The 21,907-nt window shown below is 49.1% G+C and overlaps 1 protein-coding gene across 4 annotated transcripts in view; it reads right to left on the minus strand.

Moving 5' to 3' along the window:
• Positions 1–21,907, minus strand: part of RECQL (RecQ like helicase) — a 290,431-nt gene that overhangs the window by 115,982 nt on the left and 152,542 nt on the right. For all 4 annotated transcript variants that reach the window (XM_078674068.1, XM_078674065.1, XM_078674064.1 and 1 more), the window contains exons 6-7: positions 2,603–2,801; positions 2,345–2,511 (exon numbers count right to left, since the gene is read on the minus strand). In XM_078674068.1, coding sequence (XP_078530194.1) covers positions 2,345–2,511; positions 2,603–2,801 — 366 coding nt within the window. The remainder of the gene's footprint in view (positions 1–2,344; positions 2,512–2,602; positions 2,802–21,907) is intronic.

Here is a 21,907-nt window from a genome sequence, read left to right on the forward strand (position 1 = left end):
TCCTCAGAGCCCCAGTTGTATTAAAGAAACTGACCGATACAAAGAATCCTTTAACCCTTCAGCTGGCCAGAAAGTAGGGATGCTCCTTTTGTGTAATGGCCTATACGTTATAGAATAAACTATACGTTATAGAATAAACGGCCTACTCATCTAAGGAAGTGAACTAATCACTTCAGTTTCAGGAAGCATTTTAAGAACTGTTTGTTCTCAGCTTCGGATGGTTTTCATGTTGTTGCAGTAGGATCAGGTGAGCTGGGAAGACCTAGTTGTAGCAGCAATGCGCAGCATAAATTCTCTTAACATAACTTAAATGAGAAGTATCTCAACCACTGTTACTAGTGCACAATTTACCATATTCATAGATAATTAGGGGTAAAAACATGGTTTTCTCGACAGACTGTATATACAACCACAATAAGAGTGTGCGATAGAATAAGACATACAAGTATCCATGATTTCTTTTGACAGAAGCCACATAATAGCTGGTAAGTGGAAAGAACTGAATAATTATCAGCCCAACAGGAAAAAAGAATAAAAACTGTATTTGTGCCAAGATACATTGTAATGTTTTGCCACAAAAAATATGAAGAACAATTTCATTTAAATAAATACTGATAAGGCTTTAAAAAATATATTTGAATAAGAGATTACATGTGCCTATACAAACAAAACGTAAAGGAGATGGTATGCTTATTGAAAATGAATTTGAACACAAAAAGGTACCTTTAAGTGTATCAACTGCACATACATTGTTCCAATATCATAAAACACGATACTGTCCCTAATCCTAGAACTCTGGAAAATAGCGCTCAAATATGACACCAGTACATGCCAATAGACCCGATTCAAGCGGGAGACTACCGATTTTTAGAGCCAAAATGGCTTTATTTTAGCCGTCTCCCGCCTGAAATTGCATTTTCTACAATAGAAGTCAATGGGGAATTTTCATTATCCCGATTTTTTATTTTAATTCTCCCACGTCCCTGTCCTAAAATATTGGTATTACATGGCATTTTGCAGTTATTTGATAAAAAGCTCAAACTGAAAAAGTGAGACAAAGAAAAAGAAGATAAGCAATCATCTAAAAAGCATGAATGCACTTTGGAGAACCTCAATTTATGGAGGTGAATAATATTAGCCAAATACAGCTTAGAGGCGATTAAACAAACAGTAAATAAGGATTGTATTTTTTCTGGCTTAATCAATTAAGTACCCATGTAATGTATTTTATACATTGGTAATGCTACGAAAGCTACCCCATGCCATATCATTCCATTTGACTTACAAAATATGCAAATAACGTTTGACTGGAGGATGCAATTACTTTGTATTTTATCATTAAAAATTCAAAATGTATTCATATTTATTAAAGAAAAATACAAAGCATTTATACAACATTTTAGGAATAGGTAAAAAATGTTTTACTAGGTATCAAAACCCAATATCTTGGACTAAATTATGTTTACGTTTTAGTGAGCTGACCAAGCAAAAACACAAATAGACTTACTGAACCACTTGGTTGCTGAGCAATGACTTTGTGGTAAGAAAGGTCATCTAGGGATATCTTAATTGTGTGGTGTTATTCTTATAATGCAGTCCTCGTCCCATACTTGTGCTTGCACTGTTTTAAAGTGAAATGGAATATAAAATATGAGCTTATTGATGGGGCCCTGTTGTGTGTCATTATCGATGGTCAATTCACCTTTAAAGGGTCCGATTTGGCAGAAGAGCAGTCACCAGAAAATTACGTGCCAAGACTGCATTTTTTGAATTGGCAGAAGTGTACTTCCACAAAAAAAGAGCTTTTGATACAATTGCTCACCCTATTCTGACAGTGTGATTTCCATTGCTTTCTATGATGATTTTCTCTATAAAAAAGATGTGTTTTAAGTGGAACCAAAAGTTCTTTGGTCTCTTCCCCAAACTTCTATTGATGCTGTCCGATTTTCTAACGATGTCCTACTACTATTGCTTTGATGCATATTCCGGCCTTTGAAGATTTCCATGATGCATCTATTTTAATTGGTTACTAAGCTTTATATTTATGACTGAAATAGTATGCATCTAGTTTGACTTAATATTCTTTTGCTTTCTATATTGCATTTTAATATTTTATTAAACCTTCACAGTTTCTAAATTACTGACCTCGAACCTCTGAGTCATTGCTAATTCTTATTGATTGCTATTTAAAATGCGGTTTTGAATATTATCTTCATCTATTCTTAGGACAACACCATTCCTGACCTCAAATTGGGGACTTTATTCTAACATGTTAGATTATCAGAAATAGCACTAACACAAGACACTGTTTACAAATAAATTAAAGAAAAGTAGTAATACTAACCTCATAAAAAAGGTTGGGACGATTAAAAGATGCAGTGAAAGTAATGCTTTTCTTCACACACAAAATATTTTGAGCATCCTTCAGAATGCTACTTGTAGCAGTTGCAGTCAGGCCAATCAGAGATGCTGAAGGAAACTGGCGCTTCAGTATGCCGAGCAATTTATAGTCTAAAGGATACAAACAGAACTCCTATTACTTTGCTGTGTCAGAGAATGTTCCACATGCACATGTTAATCATATAAAAGTAAAAAGAGATACCTGGCCTGAAGTCATGTCCCCACTGGCTACAGCAATGCACCTCATCTACGGCGACACGAGTGAGCCTACCGGCTTGGTGAGCCTTCTCCAGTTTAGACATGAACATTTTACTTTTGGCAATTTTTTCTGGGGTAACGTAGATGAGCTTCAGCTTGGAACTTTTATCTATCATTTCATTGTGAACCCATTTCACATGCTCCTATGAAAAAAAAAAAAAAAATAGTCAAACGAGTTAAAACAAATCTCAGTTTTCAAATCCAAATTGGGTTCGTTTGCTGAATTCCCAGTTTTTCAAGTGAGAACTGTAATAGATTTGGCTTGACATACAGTAAAAACGATTTAGACTGCAGTGGCAGATCAGAAAAACGCATGGGGTCCAGCTGCACCAACCTAAAGAAAGAAGAACATCAGGCCTTCCTTTAAAAGTATAAAAGGATGAGGTTTTGGGAATTCATCATTGTGGACATGGAAGGTACTTCTAAAACAAGGTTTCCTATTTTATAAAAAGGGAAGAACTGAGCAAGTAGTAGCCTCAAAGCAACTAATGAATAAAGCAACCCACATGGGCAGTCATGTCCTTTTCTGGTTACCAGCAATATTTAAGATTCTACTGGATTCTCGTAATGTGTAACCATTATCGGGCCACTGGTGAGATCCTAAACTTGAGGTATTCTAATCCACAGCCATTTTCTCTTTCTGAAACAAACTCACCAACTGAATACATGATTTAGCACTACTATTTAAACTCACAAGGTTTTAAAATGGCATGCTGCTCGAGATCTGCCAAACTCACACAATTCTAGAAGAGCATACTATTGGAGATCTTTAACAAATTATTATGTGTGTAAGTACAAGAACATACCAGAACAAAATAATCATTTTAGATTTTACAGGATGACAAAAACTCCATGAGGAATGGAATAGGCTATTGGAAAAATGTATAGACAGTTAGGAATAATTTTCTTAAAGTTAATTGAAAGATCAATATAGTTTAGCAGCTGTAGCTCTGCATGACCCATAAGATGCCTTGATTTAGACAAGAAGTGATACAGTATGGATTCTCGCTAGTCTAACGGTACAACTGGAAAGATAGAGCACCTGAAACAAATTCTAGTAAATATCTAGGAAACCAATGCCTGGCTAAAGTTGTTGCAAAGTCTACCCCTATATGGACCAACTTGTTACCGATCCAACCAATATATCCTTTACAGAGACAATACCTCCTACAGAGCTAAAAGCCCCAGACTGCTAAAATCGAATTATGCCTTGGGATAAAGGGCTGGTGAATACTCAAGCTGCCCAAATCAAATATCACTTTGAATAACACGTTTTATTTGGAGTCTATCAGACATGTTTCATGTTGGGAAACGGGATAGAGACACCCATATACATGCAATGGAAAATGGACAAACAACCATCATGGGCAAATCATGAGTTTTATAGCAGCTCGACCTCATGCCTAGTTTGGCGATGTGGGCATATACACTAAACAAATGCTTTGCACTAATTAAAAAATGAATGATTGAAATCTGTCTCTGGTCGAAGGAAAATAAAAAGTGCTAATGCTGATTTACTGCAAACAAGTCTGTTACACGCTCAACTCTGACTACCCATCGAAGTGGGAAAGCATCAGAGAAAAGTTTACAACAAGCATTTGCGATGCAGTAGGTCTCGCATTTGTTAAAGTTAGAGCTGTTGGCTTGAAAATAACTGTTTTTTACTTTTCTTTTTTATTCTGCAATGGAGTTATTATATTTGCATAGCACTATTGCCAATGGTATAAAAAAAAAGCAAAAGTAAAACATTGTTATTTTCAACGCCAATAGCTCTAACTTTAACAAATGCGAGACCTATTGCATTGGTTGAAGCTGGCAGAGATATAGTCTGGTCAGGGATGGCTTTAGAGCTAGTTGCACCCAGTGAGACAATGTTTCTTGGCACCTCCAATGACCACCTCTACTGCGGATTCCCTCACTACCATCCTTTCACAACACCCCTCAAGTCTCCATAACCACTCTCTCTCAGATGCATTTAATTCGCTTAATTGAGCCACTTATACCAGTGCAGGATGTCTGAAAACGTACATCACACAGAGACAATCAATCATAAGTGTGTAAATCAGTGTATAAGAAACGTTACATAAGACAGAGGACTACAAGGTGTAGGTGGCACGGGTTATCCACACTGGTAGGCAGTATAAAATAACCGTGCTTGATCTGGAGAAAAACAAAGTTAGAATTTAAAACCTAACACCACAGTTGGGGGTTCTCTCTAACAGTAAGAATTGATTTTTATCCAAATGAACCCATTTTGCAACATCAGGATAAAGAAAGACTGGGGAAAATGTTAACACTCCAGCCTATACCTTGCAATTTTCATACAGCTCTTTGATAACAGTGAATTGCTCACTGTTCTACCATAGGATTTCAACTTATAAAGAGCAAGTAACAGTAGGATCTCTCAGACAAAAGCAGTAACGTGAAGACCTATTTACATGATGTGCACTTTGTGATCTGCGTGGTTCTTTACAATAGGAATATTAACCCTCTGCACTGCCTTACCAGGAGTAAAAATTTCAACTAGACAAAAATCCGAACTCCCTCTCTCTCCAGGAAAAACATTAATCACCGGAGTTATTTTTACATTTTTATTGTTGGCTGAAAATTGCTGGAGGCAAAGAATGCAGCAGCAGGTGCTTTTAATACCATAATATACGGTGTCCAAACTCGAAGACAGCACCCGGTGCTGTGGCACCGTTCGCACCGTCCTAGAGCCGGCCTTGTGGCTAATCGCTTCTGTGCACGTGTACTCCTGCACATAAACATGCCCAGCACGTTTCTGCATATGGACAAACCTGAGCAGGGGAAGCCAAAAGTTGCCAGGGAGCCTGCTCTCACTGCCCTAGCTACATCAAAATTTTGTGCGCTTGACTGCCAGGGCAGAGGCAGCACAGCTGCTCGCCGTGGTCTTTCTGTGCATATTCACACAAGTGAGAGCAGCACAAGCCCGCCCCGGGTTGTTATGTTATGTTATAAAGTATTTTATTACACGCTCTGCTACTACAGAGTATCCTGGCGCGATATGTAAGCACTAAACAGACCAAATCCAGAAAGAAAGAAACAAAGAACTAAATGCTGAGATTAAAGAGATGGGTTTTTAACCCTTTCTTGAATCCCGCTAATGTAGCTGATGCTCTCAGAGAAAGCGGCAAGGCATTCCAGGACCGTGCTGTTTGGACAGAAATTGACTGACCACCCAGTCTTGCATATCTGACTTTGGGCATAGACATCAGACGGAGATTGGCCGATCGAAGAGCACGGTGCGGCGTGTAAAAGGTAAACCTCTTGTGCAGATATTGTGGGCCTTGCTGATGCTGCTGGGTTGGTAGACAAGCAGATGTTTCTACACATCGTGCTAGAATTTGCGGGGCCAGGGCAGAGCCACACCATATACACGAGCGGGAGAGGCACGCCCTCTGCCCCCAGATACGTTTTATGTTGGGGAACCTGCGCGCTCTGAATAATTTGTTCATCTTGTGTATACATACTTGTGTACTCTTTCGCGTGCTTCTAGGGTGCCACCCTCTGATCTTGGGTGCAAATCATGAGTCCATGCACATGTCCGAGCTAGGATATGTCTCCCTCTCTCTAAGCACTACTCACCTGGTAGGTACCTCGTAATGTTTCCTTTTTATACCTTTAGGTGTAGGACTTCACAGTCGTTGAGCTGATAACCAATTAATAAAAATAATATCTTAAAGACTAGTAGAGCATGTTTTTTTTAAATTTAATTTCCGTAAATAATTTTATCTGTGCCCCCGTGTCTTAGTCATGGGCAAGGCAGAGTAGAGTTCACCCCACAAAGCAGCAGCGTTATTAAGATAGTAACGAGCGGCACACACGGAGCAGCCTTTTTTCTGAATGAATAAAAAAAAAAGCAACAGCGAGACATGTGGTTTCAATTATCGCGCCCGTGCCTGGGCACGATAATTGAAACCACATAGCGGCCATGCGGGTAACTGACACCAATAGGCCATGGGCGGAGCAATGCACCCGCCTTTGGCCAATTGCGTGCGGTCTTTGTTAAAAAGACGCACGCAAAGGCCAATAGCGTGGCCCAAAACAAAAAAGCACACGCACGAGCGTGTGCGATTCTTAGGTTAGTTTTCGAGAGCCCATACATGAAGTCTTCACCAGAACAGCAATGTTACAGGCTCGACCTAAAAAAGGGTTTAGCCATCGAGTCAAATTAACCAAGAGATATTTTACATTATTTATGTATTTTTAGCAAACTTTCAGCCATTGATGCTGTATATTAATTGCTTAAGGGGCACTGCCACCTCTCCCCTTCTTTGCCAGATGACGCTGGTTGTCAATTGCTGCCACGGTCACATTCCAAGTACCAATACTTTTGAAAGTATATATAGGCAGCCTCTCGCTCATGGTAGTGTCAGGGAAGTTTGGAAATAACATTTTCACAATAACACCCAAATGAATTTCTCAAAATGAGTTAACAGTCCAATCATGTAAAAAGAGTAACGTTAGAACCCGATCTTTTGTTGCTTTTGCCTCTCAAAAAAGCAACGTGGACATGGGAAAATGCAAATGACTTTATGCTTACATAAAATGGAAAAACCTGCAACTAGAAAACGGCAAATAATAAAAAAATAAGAAGAAATATATTTTCCTTTAGTAATTACAAACTTAAAGGTGTTTGAATCCGGTATCTGGAGACAACAAATAATTGTAATGTAATCTCTTTCAGAGCTCCTACAACCTAATATTAAACGTAGACAGCATTCCTTTACAAACTAAGCAACAGTATATAAAGCCGTTGGCAACAACCTAATAAACCAGCTCTGTGAACAAAAACATAGGTGGCAATGAACTTTCATTCGCAGCAGATTTAAAATCTAAGGGGGATTATATCAGGACTGGTGCAGAGATGTAAGAGTGGGTTGCAAAACACAATTACAAAAAAAGAACAAGCGGTGGCAGACCATTAGGTCTGGATTTTTGTTAGGTCAATGGTAGAAATAGTAATACTTAGGCAACTTTGTGTTGCTCCATGCTTTCGTAGAAAGAAAATATCCCACTATGCAGACTCTTTGGTACAACAATAAAGAAGCAAAGAAGGGCAAATTTGTTGAACAAGCTGTATTAGCAGAGTTAAGCTGTAGCCTCAAAGAACAGTGGTATAAAAAGGAACTAGAAGATGACGTTAGTCACGTAAGCGATGAACTTACAAGGCTTTAACTGGCAAAATATTGCATATTAGAAACTTTTGACAAAGGACTTATATTTTCGTTTCAGCTGCCAGAGCACTTATGTGCATGCATGTCATTACTTTGTGAACACAAAATGGTAAACCCAAAAACATGCCCTCAAGAAAGCAAAGAAGAAAACAAATGAGCGTAGAAGGACGATTAGTGACTAGCCTTAACCGGTCATAAAGATAATGAATACTGTGCTTCTTAAACCAAAAAAGCCATAAACCAGCAATTGAAATTTCATCTTGTCAGTAAACAAATTTATCAAATAATTTCTACAGGGTCTGAACTAAAAGCTACACATCACCACGGGGGGGCGTGGCAGCCAGCAGGGCGGACGTGTCCTGCTAGAACTCTGTCTTTGGACCCCTTAGTTCTCCTGAATATTCTCCTTTAGAGGTGTCCCTGTGCCTGTAGCGTGCGGAGCAGGTGCGGGGAAGCAGCGCAGAGCCCGGGAAGCCCAAAAGACTGCAGATTGGAGTCGCAGCGGCGGAGTTTGAAGGAGCAGAGAGACGGCGCGGCCTCACTGTGGAAAGGTGCGAAACTGCCCCGGGGCCGGGCGACAGTTGGAACGGCTTGAGCTGTCGCCGCTGTGAGGTGAGGTGCCGGGCGCTGCTTTTGGCTCGGACGCCCTGAAATCCCGGTGGAGGAGTATCGCCTGCAAGATTGGTGGGCTCCATGACCCAGCACTGTTGGCAGCCCGCTGGCGTAGGGAGGGGATTGGAGCGAGGACCGGAGCTGAGCCTGGGCGGGTGGCAGTGCCTGGAGCGGCGGAGAAACAGACCTACGCCTGTGAGTGAGCGGACGGAAGGTGCGGCGGGCCCAGAGCCCCGCAACGCTGCCCCTTCGCATTCCGAGGCCAGTGGTGCTCCATGGGCTCACCAGACTGTAGTGCTGCCGACTTACGGGGGGAGAGAGACTGCTGCACAGGTCAAAGCTGCTGACTGGTGAGGAGCGGGGCCCGGGGCGGACTGGGAAGGCCCCGCGGAGGTGCTGACGAGCGGGGAGGGGAGCCGCCTCGAGGTGCTTGGAGCGGCTGAGGCAGTGCTTGGAGGCCTCCAGTGGCAGGCCGGGGGACAGAGAGCAGAGGCCTGTTGGGATCCTGGCGCTGGGCGAGGAGGCACCCTCAGAGTCCTGCCTTCTATTGAGTAATCACAGGCAGACTCACCTAACTAGTGAACACTCACTGGCAGAACTGCCCCACCATTGAACATTTACAGGAAAAAGCAGCCTCACTAGTGAATGGTCACAGACACTACTGTCCTCTGAGACACCTTCCCGAGATTACTTTTGTCAGTTTGCTGGCGAGGAGGCACTGGAGGTCGTGCTGGCCCTGCGCGAATGAGCTGGTGAGGGGCTGGGGCTTGGACTGACACTGAGACTTGGGCCTGCCGCGGAGCGGACTTCTGCGAGCGCCATAGTTATTGAAATCGACATAGTTGAGGCTGCGAGACGCTACCGGACGGGCAGCTGGGCCATTTTGTTTTGACAATCTCAAGCGCAACACCCCTGCGCTCTGGCCATGAGTGGGAGGCTGTTGGACCACTGAGAGGTCGGGTCGCTACACCAAGCCAAACGTGGCGGTAGAGGAGGTGGCCTGCTGCAGTCGGGGCTGGTTACTATGACACGCACCAACATCTCCCGGGCATTGGGATACAAGGGTTGCGAAGCTGCGGCCAGATATACAGAGACCTGGGCGCCATTGTAGGACAGAAGCCATCGCTCCCGCCTTTGCGGCCAGGGAGCCCCCCACCCCCCCTCAACGCGGTCCGCGCCATGTGCAAGGGAGGCATCAGGCGTTTGAGACTGGACCGGGTAGGCTGGATTCTCCCATCTGTGGCGCCAAGGCCACGCTGCCCAGAGACGCTGGAAAGGAGGGAGCACAGTTTGCTATTGGGGAGGCATAGGAGAGAGGGCCCCTGAAACGGGAGATAGGGGCGTCCCCCCCTTGCAACAAGGGGACGAAGCGGGGCTGCCGACTGAGACACTTACCGAGCCGACAGGGGCTACTTGAAGCCAGGACCCTGCTGCGTAGTCATCTGGCAGGGATAGGAGACCTCCCACTGCTGTCAGAACAGCGGAGGAACGGGTGAGCCGGCCTCTCTCCTAGCCTTCGAGGGGTGGCCTGCTAAAGAGAGACTGGTTTCTGGTGACCAGCGCGGATGCCTACCGCGTAACAACTGGCAATGGGCAGACTCAGGGACAAGTCCCAGCAAAAGCAGCATGTGACCGAAGATCCTGGCTCGCCCCGCTGGCACCGGAGTGGAAACTTGGGACCGTCTGATGTCCTAGCTGCTAAGATGGATACTGTGTTGGCAGCGGTGGAACGCATTGGCAACACTCTGGAGCAAACTAAAGCGTCACTGGAGGCCCGGATCGATAAGGTCACCTCAGACTTTACTCTCCTACATGCTGACCACCGCAAGCTGTCGGAGTCGGTTACAGCACAACGCCAGTCACTCCAAGAACTGCAACCTGTGGTGCAAACACATACTTCGGCACGCCAGGACATCATGGACAGAATGCATGTGTTAGAGGATCGCATTGAGGATACGGAAGGGCGCTCCCGGCGCAATAATGTACGGGTGGTTGGCCTGCCGGAGGGCGAAGAAGGGAAACACCGGGAGCGGTTCACTGAAAGCTGGTTGCAGGAAATCTTGCCCCCGGGGGTGCAGTCCCCGCACTTCGCAGTCGAAAGAGCACACAGGGTGCCAGCGCAGGCGCCCAGGCCTGGAGCCTGGCCTCGCCCGTTCCTCTTCAAGCTCCTCAATTATCGCAACCGAGATGTGGTGCTTCGCGAGACCAGAAAGCTGGAAGAACTTGCAGTGAGAAACAGTTGCGTGATGCTCTTTCCAGACTACACGGCAGCAGTACAGAGGCGGAGGAACACGTACATGGCTGTGAAGAGGAAGCTGTGGGGACTCGAGTTGCCTTACTCTTTGTTGTTCCCCTCTCGTCTTCGCGTGATCTCGAAGGAAGGCGCTCGATTCTTCGATGCCCCATCGGATGTCTGGGACTGATTGGAAGAGACGGGTCAGTGGATAGGGACACGACCCACAGGCTCGGAAGACGGCGTATGGCAGGAGCAGCGCTCCAGGAGACGCAGGAGGAGAGGGGGCCGCCGAGGCCCAGGCCCAGTTGCACCTAGCCCGGAGAAAATGCGACTGGAAAGACAGGAAGCACTTGATGCGGTTGCGACCTTGGGAGTGGCGAATGGTGCCGGCCGCTTGGACTCCCAGCTACATAGGGATCCGGAAACCAGTGGCTCGTCATCCCCATCCACAATGCTCTCTAAGGACATGAACATGCCGGTGGTGACGCCCCAAACAGCCGACCAACTCATGTGACTGAACAGTGGATTATAACGGTCCAATAGGGGCCCCTGCCTCTCAGTACGCTTTTTATTGTATCCTTTCTGTACTAGTGATGTACATGGTGTTATGCCCGGGGGGAAGGGGGTTTCTGCCATGTGTGCACGTGCTGTTATGCAATGGTATCTAGACAAACACACGTGGGAGCGTCTACTGACCTACAGCGGAAGGCGTTAGGCATTTACCTCGTTCCTGGTCTCCGCTGCTGATGACCCGCACTGGCCCTATGCGCTTGCTTACACTAGATCCCTCTTGTGCCTCTTGATAGCCTGGGGGTCTGAAATAGGGGCGGGCAATGATTCGGTTGTTGGCAACACACTCACCCAGACAGCCACTGTGCTGACCTACCACTTTTCTCGGGGGGGGGGTGGATCATCTTGAAGTTTGGACGTACGCCCTAACGGGGACTCGCCCTTTTAGTTACAATGTTCTTAATTGTTCTCATGTTTAGCATGCGGCACACTGATATTCCTCCCCCCAGATACTGTCCACTTGCCCCCCCGGGGGCGCTTCCCTAGCTCTGCGTGGACGAGACGCATGCAGACACAGGACACACACTAATATACTGGCCTGGGATATCCGCGGTATGCATACACCATCAAGGCGCTACTCAGTCTTCTCCTACCTGCAGTGCCATGGGGTGGGGGTTGCCCTTCTTCAAGAGACACACATGACGCAGGTCGAACTTGACAGGCTCCGAAGGCGCTGGCGGGGGCAACTCCATGGCACAACCTTCGCTGCGCATGCGCGCGGCACATTGATATGGGTGAGAGCAGGTGTCCCCTTCATTTGCAAGGACGTAAATGTGGATCGAGAGGGAAGGTACTGTCTGATGCGGGGACGGTTGAATGGTCAGGAAGTCCTGTTATGATCCATTTATGCCCCGAACACGGACCAGCCCTCTTTCCTAGCGGATTTGAATCATGTCCTCCATCCGTATGCAGAACTGCACAGACACTTAAGAGAGAATTTTAAAGACAGATAATGCAGCCTATAAAAGCTACACTGTCCAGTACTTCAACTAGAAATTCCACCACAAAATCCACAAAACAGCAAAGCCTGTACAGATTTCCCTTGCTTTAACAGCAAACACCCTCTGGAATGATAGAGAGGAGAACCTGGACAGACAAGCCTCATAGGCTGCCATTATGTGGCTCAGAATAGGATACTGTGCCTTTAAGAGAACCTTCCAGAACTTCACAGTATCCCAGAATGCACTGCAGGTCCCAGTTACTTTCAGTTCTTTTTGAAGGCGTAACACGCCAGACCTGTAGCATTTCGTACATGAATATCTCTCTCCACCGGGGAGGAGGGCGGGCGCTTATGACTATAACAGAGATACCCCTACTACAGAACTAGAGTTACAGGACAGAAACTACTCCTTCTGTAGTAGGGGATCTCCGTGTATAGTCATAATCTAGTGAATAGAATGGCAAGCCCATCCCCACACCAAAGCGGCGGTGGAGAAACGAGAAATAACACCACTATTGTGCGAACAGATTTCGCAGAGAAGCCTGCCCAACCTGAGCGTCTGCCCTGGCATCAGTGTCCAGGCAGTAATGCTTAGCAAAGGTATGGACCGACTTCCAAGTGGCCGCCTTGCAGATTTCTGCAATGGGAACATTACGAAGCAAAGCCGTCGTGGCAGCTTTGCCCCTGGTGGAATGAGCCTTAGGTTTCCCCCCTAAGGTCTTATTAGCCTTTTGGTAACACAATTGTATGCAGGACACAATCCACCTCGAGATGGACTGTTTAGAGGTAGCAAGACCCGCCCTGACTGATCCATAATTGATAAACAATTGGTCTGACCTACGAATATCTTTGGTTTTATCCAGATAAAATTTCAACACCCTCCTAACATCCAGGGAATGTAAAGACCTTTCCGCTGGAGATGAAGGATTCTGAAAAAACGTAGGCAAAGTTATAGTCTGGTTGACATGAAAATCAGAAATAACCTTGGGAAGAAATTTAGGGTGAGTACGCATAACAACCTTAGCAGCATGAAATACAGTATAAGGTTCTTGGCAACACAACGCCTGAATTTCACTCACCCTGCGGGTCGATGTAATGGCCACGAGGAACGCCGCCTTCCAGGACAGGTGCTGCAACGAAGCCTTATGAATAGGTTCAAAAGGCTCCTTCATCAATCTGGACAGCACCACATTCAATTCCCAGGAAGGCGAAGGAAGCCTGACAGGAGGGAATACTTTCTTCAAGCCTTCCAAAAAATCTTTGATCACAGGGATCTGGAAGAAGGAAGTCTGTGAAGGGCATTTCCTGTAGGCAGTCAAAGCAGCCAGATGAACCTTAATGGAATGGACATTAAGGCCAGATTGCGCCAGATGTAGTAGATATGGAAGGATGACATCCTCCTTGCATGTCCGTAGGGTCATAGTTCTTGGACTTGCACCAGATGCAAAACCTCTTCCACTTGTAAGCATAAGAAGTTCTAGTGGAAGGTCGCTTAGCCTCCTTCAGTATGTCCATGCAATCCTCTGGGAGATTCAGATGGCCATATTGCACTATCTCAGGAGCCATGCCGCCAAACTCAAAGACGAGAGGTTGGGGTGCAACATCCGCCCCCCGAACTTCGTGAGAAGGTCCGGCCTGCACGGCAGCTTCATGTGAGGAAGGAGAGACCGGTGAAGCAGGTCCGTGAACCACCACTGTCTGGGCCATTCCGGGGCAATCAATATCATCCGCGTCCTGGACTGGGACAGCTTGATGAGAACCGCGGAATCGGGAATGGGTGGAAAAGCGTACAGAAAGCTGTTCGACCAGTTGATCCATAACGCATTCCCCAGCGTCCCCGGCTGGTAGTACCTGGAGGCGAAGTCTCGGCATTTGCTGTTTTCGGCGGTGGCGAACAGATCTACGTCTGGAGTTCCCCACCTGGCGAAGATTTCTCCTAGTACTTCGTCGTTTATGACCCATTCGTGGTTTTCCTGAATCAGTCTGCTCAGTTCGTCTGCCTGAACATTCTGCACACCTGGCAGATGGGTGGCCGTTATCGTAAGTCCTCGGGCCAGAAGCCAGTGCCAGATCGCCTGCGCCTCCTGCGACAGAGTGCGTGATCTCGAGCCCCCCTGCTTGTTGAGGTAATACATCGTGGTCGTATTGTCCGTCTGTACAAGCAGAGAGTTGGTCTGGAAGGACGGGTGAAAAGCCTTCAGTGCCAAGTGAACAGCTCTGAGTTCCAGGAAATTGATGTGGTACGTGGACTCCGTCGGGGACCACGTCCCTTGAATCTGTAAGTCTCCGGAGTGCGCTCCCCATCCCTGGAGAGAAGCATCCGTCACGATAGTCTGAGTGGGAATGTCCTTGTGGAAGGGAACCCCTCTGAGGAGATTCTCCGCTGAACACCACCGCTTCAGAGACTGAAGAGCATGCAGAGACAGTCGTATTTTGTCGTCCCAAGATCCTCTCCTCTGGTCTCACTGATCTTCCAAGCACTCCTGCAGCGGTCTCATGTGCAGCCGCGCATGTGGCGTCAGGAAGATACAAGAGGCCATCGATCCCAGTAGAGAAGACACCGTCCTCACTGTCGTAGATGGAGTGGTCATGAGAGCCTGAGCCTTCCGAAGGAGTGATAATCGTCGCTCCTCCGAAGGAGACACGCTTGCTGACAGCGTATTGATGGAGGCTCCCAAGTACTGAATGCACTGGACCAGAGTCGGGACAGACTTGGACATGTTGATGTGCAACCCCAGCTTGTTCAATAGAACGCACGTCTTCTGGAAGTGCGCTTGAGCTTCCGAGAAGGAGGAGGCCTCGATCAACCAATCGTCCAGGTACGGGTAGACAAACACCTTGTTCTTCCTCAGGTGTGCCGCTACCACTGCCATGCACTTCGAGAAAGTCCTGGGCGCAGACTTCAGCCCGAACGGAAGTACAGTGTACTGATAGTGATTGGTGCCGACTTGAAATCGCAGGAACTTCCTGTGTTTGTGTGCAATGGGCACATGGAAGTACGCATCCTGTAGGTCTATTGCACATAGCCAGTCTCCCTGTTGCAACTGAGGATAAATCTGATGCAACGACAGCATGCATAACTTTTTTCTGCGAATCCACTTGTTTGCCTGTCGCAAGTCCAGAATGGGCCTGAACTCGTTCTTGTCCGTCTTGCGGACTAGAAAGAACCGGGAGTACAGACCTCTTCCTCTTTGAGACAGAGGTACGTCTTCTATCGCCCTTTTCCTTAACAGGATATCGGCCTCCGCCTGGAGCTCACGCAGTTGATACTGCGAGCTGACCGAAGGAATCGATGGAGGAGGGCTGGTGAACCGAAGATTGTATCCATTGCAAACAATATTCAGCACCCACTTGTCCTGAGTAATTTTTCTCCACTCTGCCAGAAAATTGAACGCTTCCCCCCACCGGAGCGGGTAACGGATGAAGGGGAAGTAACCGCTCAGGGTCGAGACCCGGCTGGGCCTTTGTTAGCTGTAGAGGACTGCTGTCCACCTCTACCTCTCTGGCGTTTTTGGAAGGGTCTCCGGAACTGCTGCTGTTGTTGCTGCTGCTTTTGTTGTTGTCCCGAAGACTGTCCTCGTCCTTTTCCCTGTGCACCGAACCGTCTCTGGAACGGGCGGTAGGACTTCTTTTCTTTGGGCTTTTCCAAGCCCACAGCCTTCAGGGTCTCCGCCTCAGCCTTCATGCGGGCCATCTCATCATCGGCATGTTTCCCGAACAGTTTTTCTCCGGAAAAAGGCAGATTGGCCACCCGCTGCTGGGCCTCCGGCTTGAGTGACGTGAGCCTGAGCCAAGCATGGCGGCGCTGGTTGATCCCGTGACAGTAACCATGGGCCGCCAGCAGCGAGATATCCGCAGCCGCGCTGATGACCTGGTTTGAAACCAGCATCCCTTCCTTAACTATTTCTTGGAAGTCCTCCCTCTTGTCACATGGCAGAAGGTCCGTGAACTGTTCCAGGGAATCCCACAGTGCACGGCCGTACCGCCCCAGCAATGCCGAATCGCTGGAGGCTTTCATGGTCGTGGAAGAAGTCCCACAAGCCTTCCTTTCAGCCGAATCAATCCAACGGCTTTCTTTATCAGGCGGCACGGTGGAGGACGGGGAGGTAGAATGTAACTTCCTGGCCGCCGTCACTATCACGGAGTCAGGTACTGGGTCCATCCGCAGGAAGGCCGGGTCCGAATCCGGTGCCCTGTACTTCTTCAGAAGTCGGGAGGGAGCGGCCTTCACCACCGCAGGCGTAAGGAACAGCTCCTCCGCAGGTTCGACCAGTCCTGGCACCAATGGCAGCCGAGGGCGAGACAGATGCTTCTTGTGAAGTGTCTCGAATATCACGGACGTCGTAGGTGTAGGAGCCGTCACCGTGATGCCCAATTTCGTAGCCCCCCTCAGGAGAACCTCCTGGAACGTGCTGATGTCGTCTACCGGAGACACCCTCGTCTCCGGGGAGTCCGATAAGGTAGGCGAATAGGAGCGAGTCCTAGAGGAGTCCGTACGGGACCTGGATCCTCGCCTCCTATGGCGATGCCTAGATCTAGTGGAGGACCTGTGTCTACTCCTCGATCTTCCTCTCCGTCTGGAGCGTGACCGCGATTTCCTGGGTCTGGGACGCTCTGCCGGTTTCCCCGGGGTGGGCGTCCTGGGTTTGGACGGGGCCTGCGGCTTAGGAGTCCCTTTGGGAGGGGTCGGAAGCCTGGGCAACGAGACCGACCTCGGTGGAACTGGGGGAGGCCTCTCTGGCACCTGAGGCCGAGGCACCGGCGGAGGCGGTGGAGGCAGAGGAGGCAACGGAGGGGGGGTCGGAGCCCTCGGAGGGAGACCCCTCGGCAACGGAGGCGGAGGGGAAACATGCTTCTGTGATGGAGTATACACCTCGGAGTACAACGATCCCGGTGATCCGCCTTCCTTTCCAGATCTGGACTGTGGAGAGCCTCCCACAGCCTCAGGCCTCTCACCACGTTTCCTCGACGTCGACGAACGGTGACCAGACGGCGAGCGTATGCCCCTCGACGTCGAGCGCCCCTTCCTCGGCGTCGACCATCTTCCATGCCTCGACGGCGACCTCGTCCGCCTCGACGACGACCTCGTCCGTCTCGAGGACGACCTCTTGCGCCTCGACGACGACCTCTTGTGTCTCAACGGCGACCTCTTCCGCCTCGACGGCGGCCTCGACGACGAGGATCCCCTCGACGACGATCGCTTCCTCTTCGCCGACGGCGGTGTCGCTTCGACGGCGAGCGCCGACGCCGGGCTCGTCGACGTCGATCACTCGACGTCGACGATGACGACGAAATCGTCAAAGGAGACTTCAACGGCGGCCTGTGTAACTCCCTCGACGTCGACGCCGCTTCGACCCAGAGCCCTGAGGAGACGGGGAACAGACCGTAGTCATCCCTCTCGACGTCGTGGTCAGTGCAACCGACCCAGACGGAGAATGGGAACGTTTGCTGGTCTTCCTGCCCCTGGGGAGCCCCCCAGAGGCCTCAGCATGGGCAGAATAAGCCCCTCCAGACCCACCTTGCGCCTTCAGCCTTCTTTCCTCGAGGCCCTGAAGCCTGATCTTCTGTCTTTCCTTCAGGGTCCTGCCAGAGAAGCCTTGACAAATTTCACACTCCTCACTGTGGGAAGAGGGAAGGCAGAGGATACACACCTCATGGGAATCTGATTTTGCCTTCTTCCTGGAGCACTCCGGGCATTTGTCAAATAATGCAGGCATATTTGACATCAAAAAGGAGCAAAAACCAAGAACAGCACTAAAGTACTTTAGAAGCACTCAAATCGAAATTAATAGTGAAAAATCACCAATAAACTCTTGAAAAGGGAGATCTCAATGCTCCAGGGTCCTGCTTGCAGGAGCCGGAAAAAAGAACTGAAAGTAACTGGGACCTGCAGTGCATTCTGGGATACTGTGAAGTTCTGGAAGGTTCTCTTAAAGGCACAGTATCCTATTCTGAGCCACATAATGGCAGCCTATGGGGCTTGTCTGTCCAGGTTCTCCTCTCTATCATTCCAGAGTGTGTTTGCTGTTAAAGCAAGGGAAATCTGTACAGGCTTTGCTGTTTTGTGGATTTTGTGGTGGAATTTCTAGTTGAAGTACTGGACAGTGTAGCTTTTATAGGCTGCATTATCTGTCTTTAAAATTCTCTCTTAAGTGTCTGTGCAGTTCTGCATTTATTCGACACTGTAAGAGATTATTTTTGATTGCTCCGGGGTCCACGCACATGGGCGGGACTATTCACTAGATTGTTACTATACACAGAGATCCCCTACTACAGAAGAGAAGGATCGACCTCCTGCTCTCGCTCTCTGGATTCTGGGAACCCTGGCCAAGAACACGGATGAAGAACGGAGAGTTTTGTTAGGCAAATAAGGAGAAATCAGGGAATGGCTAATTTCTGGACCCGCTTTCCAAAAGGCCTGGTGAGCTATACACATTGATTTAAAATGAACTCTCTCCCTAATGGGGAGCCAGTGCAGAGCTCTTAGCCCCGGACTTATTGGGGTTCTACGTGAAATTCCGAGCAAAGCTCGGGCCGCACAGTTTTGAATTCGTTGGAGTTTTTGCAAGTTCATGACCTGCATGTCCGGTTGGATCGGATAGTCGGCACCCAGTCGCTGCTCCCTCTCCTTGCCGAGTCGGAGTACCTGGGGAGAACACATTCTGATCATAACCACCTACGGTTTTGACTTAGTTGGGAGGCAGACCGCTCGCCTGTGCTTACGTGGAGGCTACAACCTGCTGCGCTTGAGGATCCAGAGTTCCGCTCCTCGCTGGGCACGGCTATCCTTGACTACTTTGAAGTTAACGAGGGGTCTGCAAGTAGTGCTGCGGTGGGATGGGATGCACACAAAGTAGCCACCCGGGGGCACTGCATGGGAGCCTCATGGAACATACGCAAAACGCTATCCGCTTCCCTAACGCGATTGGAACACGAGCTCCTGCAATACGAGATGGAGGGCAAAGGGATGGGGGTACACTCGCGCACGCTGAGTGACCTGCGCGCTAGACATGCAGCTCTTATGGAACAGTTGAGGTGCCACAATTATGCGGTGCACACAGGTAGAACACACGCCAGGGTGGATAGGGCTGGCCGACTGTTACCCTGGTTGGTACAGAGAGATGGCCGCGGTGCCCCAATAGGAGCTCTTCGCACTGCGGAGGGGGAGGTGGTGTATACGCAGCGTGAAATCCACTGTGCCTTGGTCGGTCACTACGCGCAGCTGTATAGGGCCCGCGGAACCAGCTCCAGATGTGCGCTAGAAAACTTTCTAGATTCTGTCACCCTGCCTGCGGTCTCGGAGGAACACAAGGGCGCCCTTAACACCCCCCTCACACTGGAGGAAGTGGGAGATGCGATTCAGGCTCTGGCGACTGGGAAGACCCCGGGGCCGGATGGCCTGCCTGCCGAATACTATAAGGCATACAGGGAAACCCTGGCGCCATTTACTCCTTCACATGTACAACACAGCAATTGATGAGGGCTCGCTTCCACCATCTATGCGGGAGGCGTTCCTGGTCTCATTGCCTAAGCCGGATAGAGATCCCACAGCACTGGGCTCATACAGGCAATGCTCAATGTCGACTATAAAATCCTTGCTAAGCTGCTTGCTGAGAGGCTAGCGCTGGTGGTTCCGCACCTCATACACTCTGACCAAAATTGGTTTATGCGGCGCGGTCCACATCCATGAACCTCAGGAGGTTCTTTAGAGTGGCGGCTGAGGCAACAAAGGAATGGCCCAGGGCAGGATGCCTAATGCTAGACCTGGAAAAGGCTTTTGACTGCCTGGAATGGGGATATCTGGCCGAGGTGCTGATGTGCTATGAGTTTGACGTAGACTTCCTACAAATGGTCGACCTTCTTTAAAAAAACCCTGTAGTCCGTGTGAGACTGGGTCCCTACATCTCTGAAGCGGTGGTGGTGGGTAGGGGCACCAGGCAAGGAAGTCCCCTGTCCCCCCTACAATTTGCGCTGGCGATAGAGCCTTTAGCGGCGGCAATGCAGCAGACTTTAGGTGCGGGAATCCCTCTGGGAGATGCAATACATCAGGTATCGCTTTATGCGGACGACCTGCTGGTATTTGTGCGAGACGTGAGTTGTATACCGGAGCAACTGGCCCAGCTGCTGAGTAAGTTCGCAGAAGTCTCGGGACTCCGGGTGAATGTGGGCAAGTCCTGTCTATACGCCTTTGATAGCGGGATAGAAGACCCGGAGTACCGCCTGGGAGGCACGAGAGTCCAATGGAGGGCTGATACCTTTACATATCTGGGGCTCCAGATCTATCGCCAACCAGCTGACCTATTCGACGGAAACTTGGGGCGGGCGGTGGCAGCGCTCAGATCCCAGATAGGCTTCTGGTCCACGCTTCCGCTGACAATCACGGGCAGAGTGGCCCTTGCCAAAATGGTCATGCTTCCCCGACTCCTGTACTATTTTGTCAATTTTCCCCTGTTCATCCCGGCCTCCTTCTTCTCAAAGCTCAATGCGGTCCTGCGGGACTTCATCTGGGGCAAGTACCGGCACCGACCGGCGCTGACGAAACTGTTTCTGCTGATGGACAGGGGAGGGCTAGCCCCCCTTGCTTTGAGCATTACTACCTGGCCGCGCAGCTTCAGTGGATTGGTCATCAATGGAGCGCACACCGCTAGCCCCTCCTCCGGGTCGCCCCTCGGGACTCTGGTACTTGTAGTTCTTTAGTGGATCACCCAGGTGGGTGCAAGTCGGTACTTGTTGGACTGATGAATCTCTAGACCCGATACATGTCCCGGGTTTTAGGATATCGCCCGAGACATGTCTCGGGTTTAGGGATAACTTCCCTCATCAGTAGAGAAAGATCGTTAGGGGTGGAAGAGAAGGCCGCCACACAACAGTCAAAGGCCTCGATGCCAGAACCGGCACGCAGGTGCGTCGTCCAAGAGCCCGTCGGCCCAAAGCTCAAGGGAGCCGTATTGTGTTTAGTCATCAATGGTGAACCACTCAAGAACTCCATGTACCAGATTCCCGAGGGGCGATCCGGAGGAGGGGCTAGCGGTGTGCGCTCCATTGCGATTGCTTATACAAATTGGCTCCCTTGAGCTTTGAGCCGACGGGCTCCTGGACGACGCACCTGCGTGCCGGTTCGGGCATCGAGGCCATTGACGGTTGTTTGGCGGCCTTCTCTTCCACCCCTAACTATTTTCTCTACTGATGAGGGAAGTTATCCCGAAACCCGAGCCATGTCTCGGGCGATATCCAAAAACCCGGGAAATGTATCGGGTCGAGAGATCATCAGTTTTACAAGTACCTACTTGCACCCACATGGGTGAACCACTCAAGAACTCCATGTACCAGATTCCCGAGGGGCGATCCGGAGGAGGGGCTAGCGGTGTGCGCTCCATTGCGATTGCTTATACAAATTGGCTCCCTTGAGCTTTGAGCCGACGGGCTCCTGGACGACGCACCTGCGTGCCGGTTCGGGCATCGAGGCCATTGACGGTTGTTTGGCGGCCTTCTCTTCCACCCCTAACTATTTTCTCTACTGATGAGGGAAGTTATCCCGAAACCCGAGCCATGTCTCGGGCGATATCCAAAAACCCGGGAAATGTATCGGGTCGAGAGATCATCAGTTTTACAAGTACCTACTTGCACCCACATGGGTGAACCACTCAAGAACTCCATGTACCAGATTCCCGAGGGGCGATCCGGAGGAGGGGC

The sequence above is a fragment of the Lissotriton helveticus genome, chromosome 1_1 (genome assembly GCF_964261635.1).
Source record: "Lissotriton helveticus chromosome 1_1, aLisHel1.1, whole genome shotgun sequence".
Taxonomy (NCBI): Eukaryota; Metazoa; Chordata; class Amphibia; order Caudata; family Salamandridae; genus Lissotriton; species Lissotriton helveticus.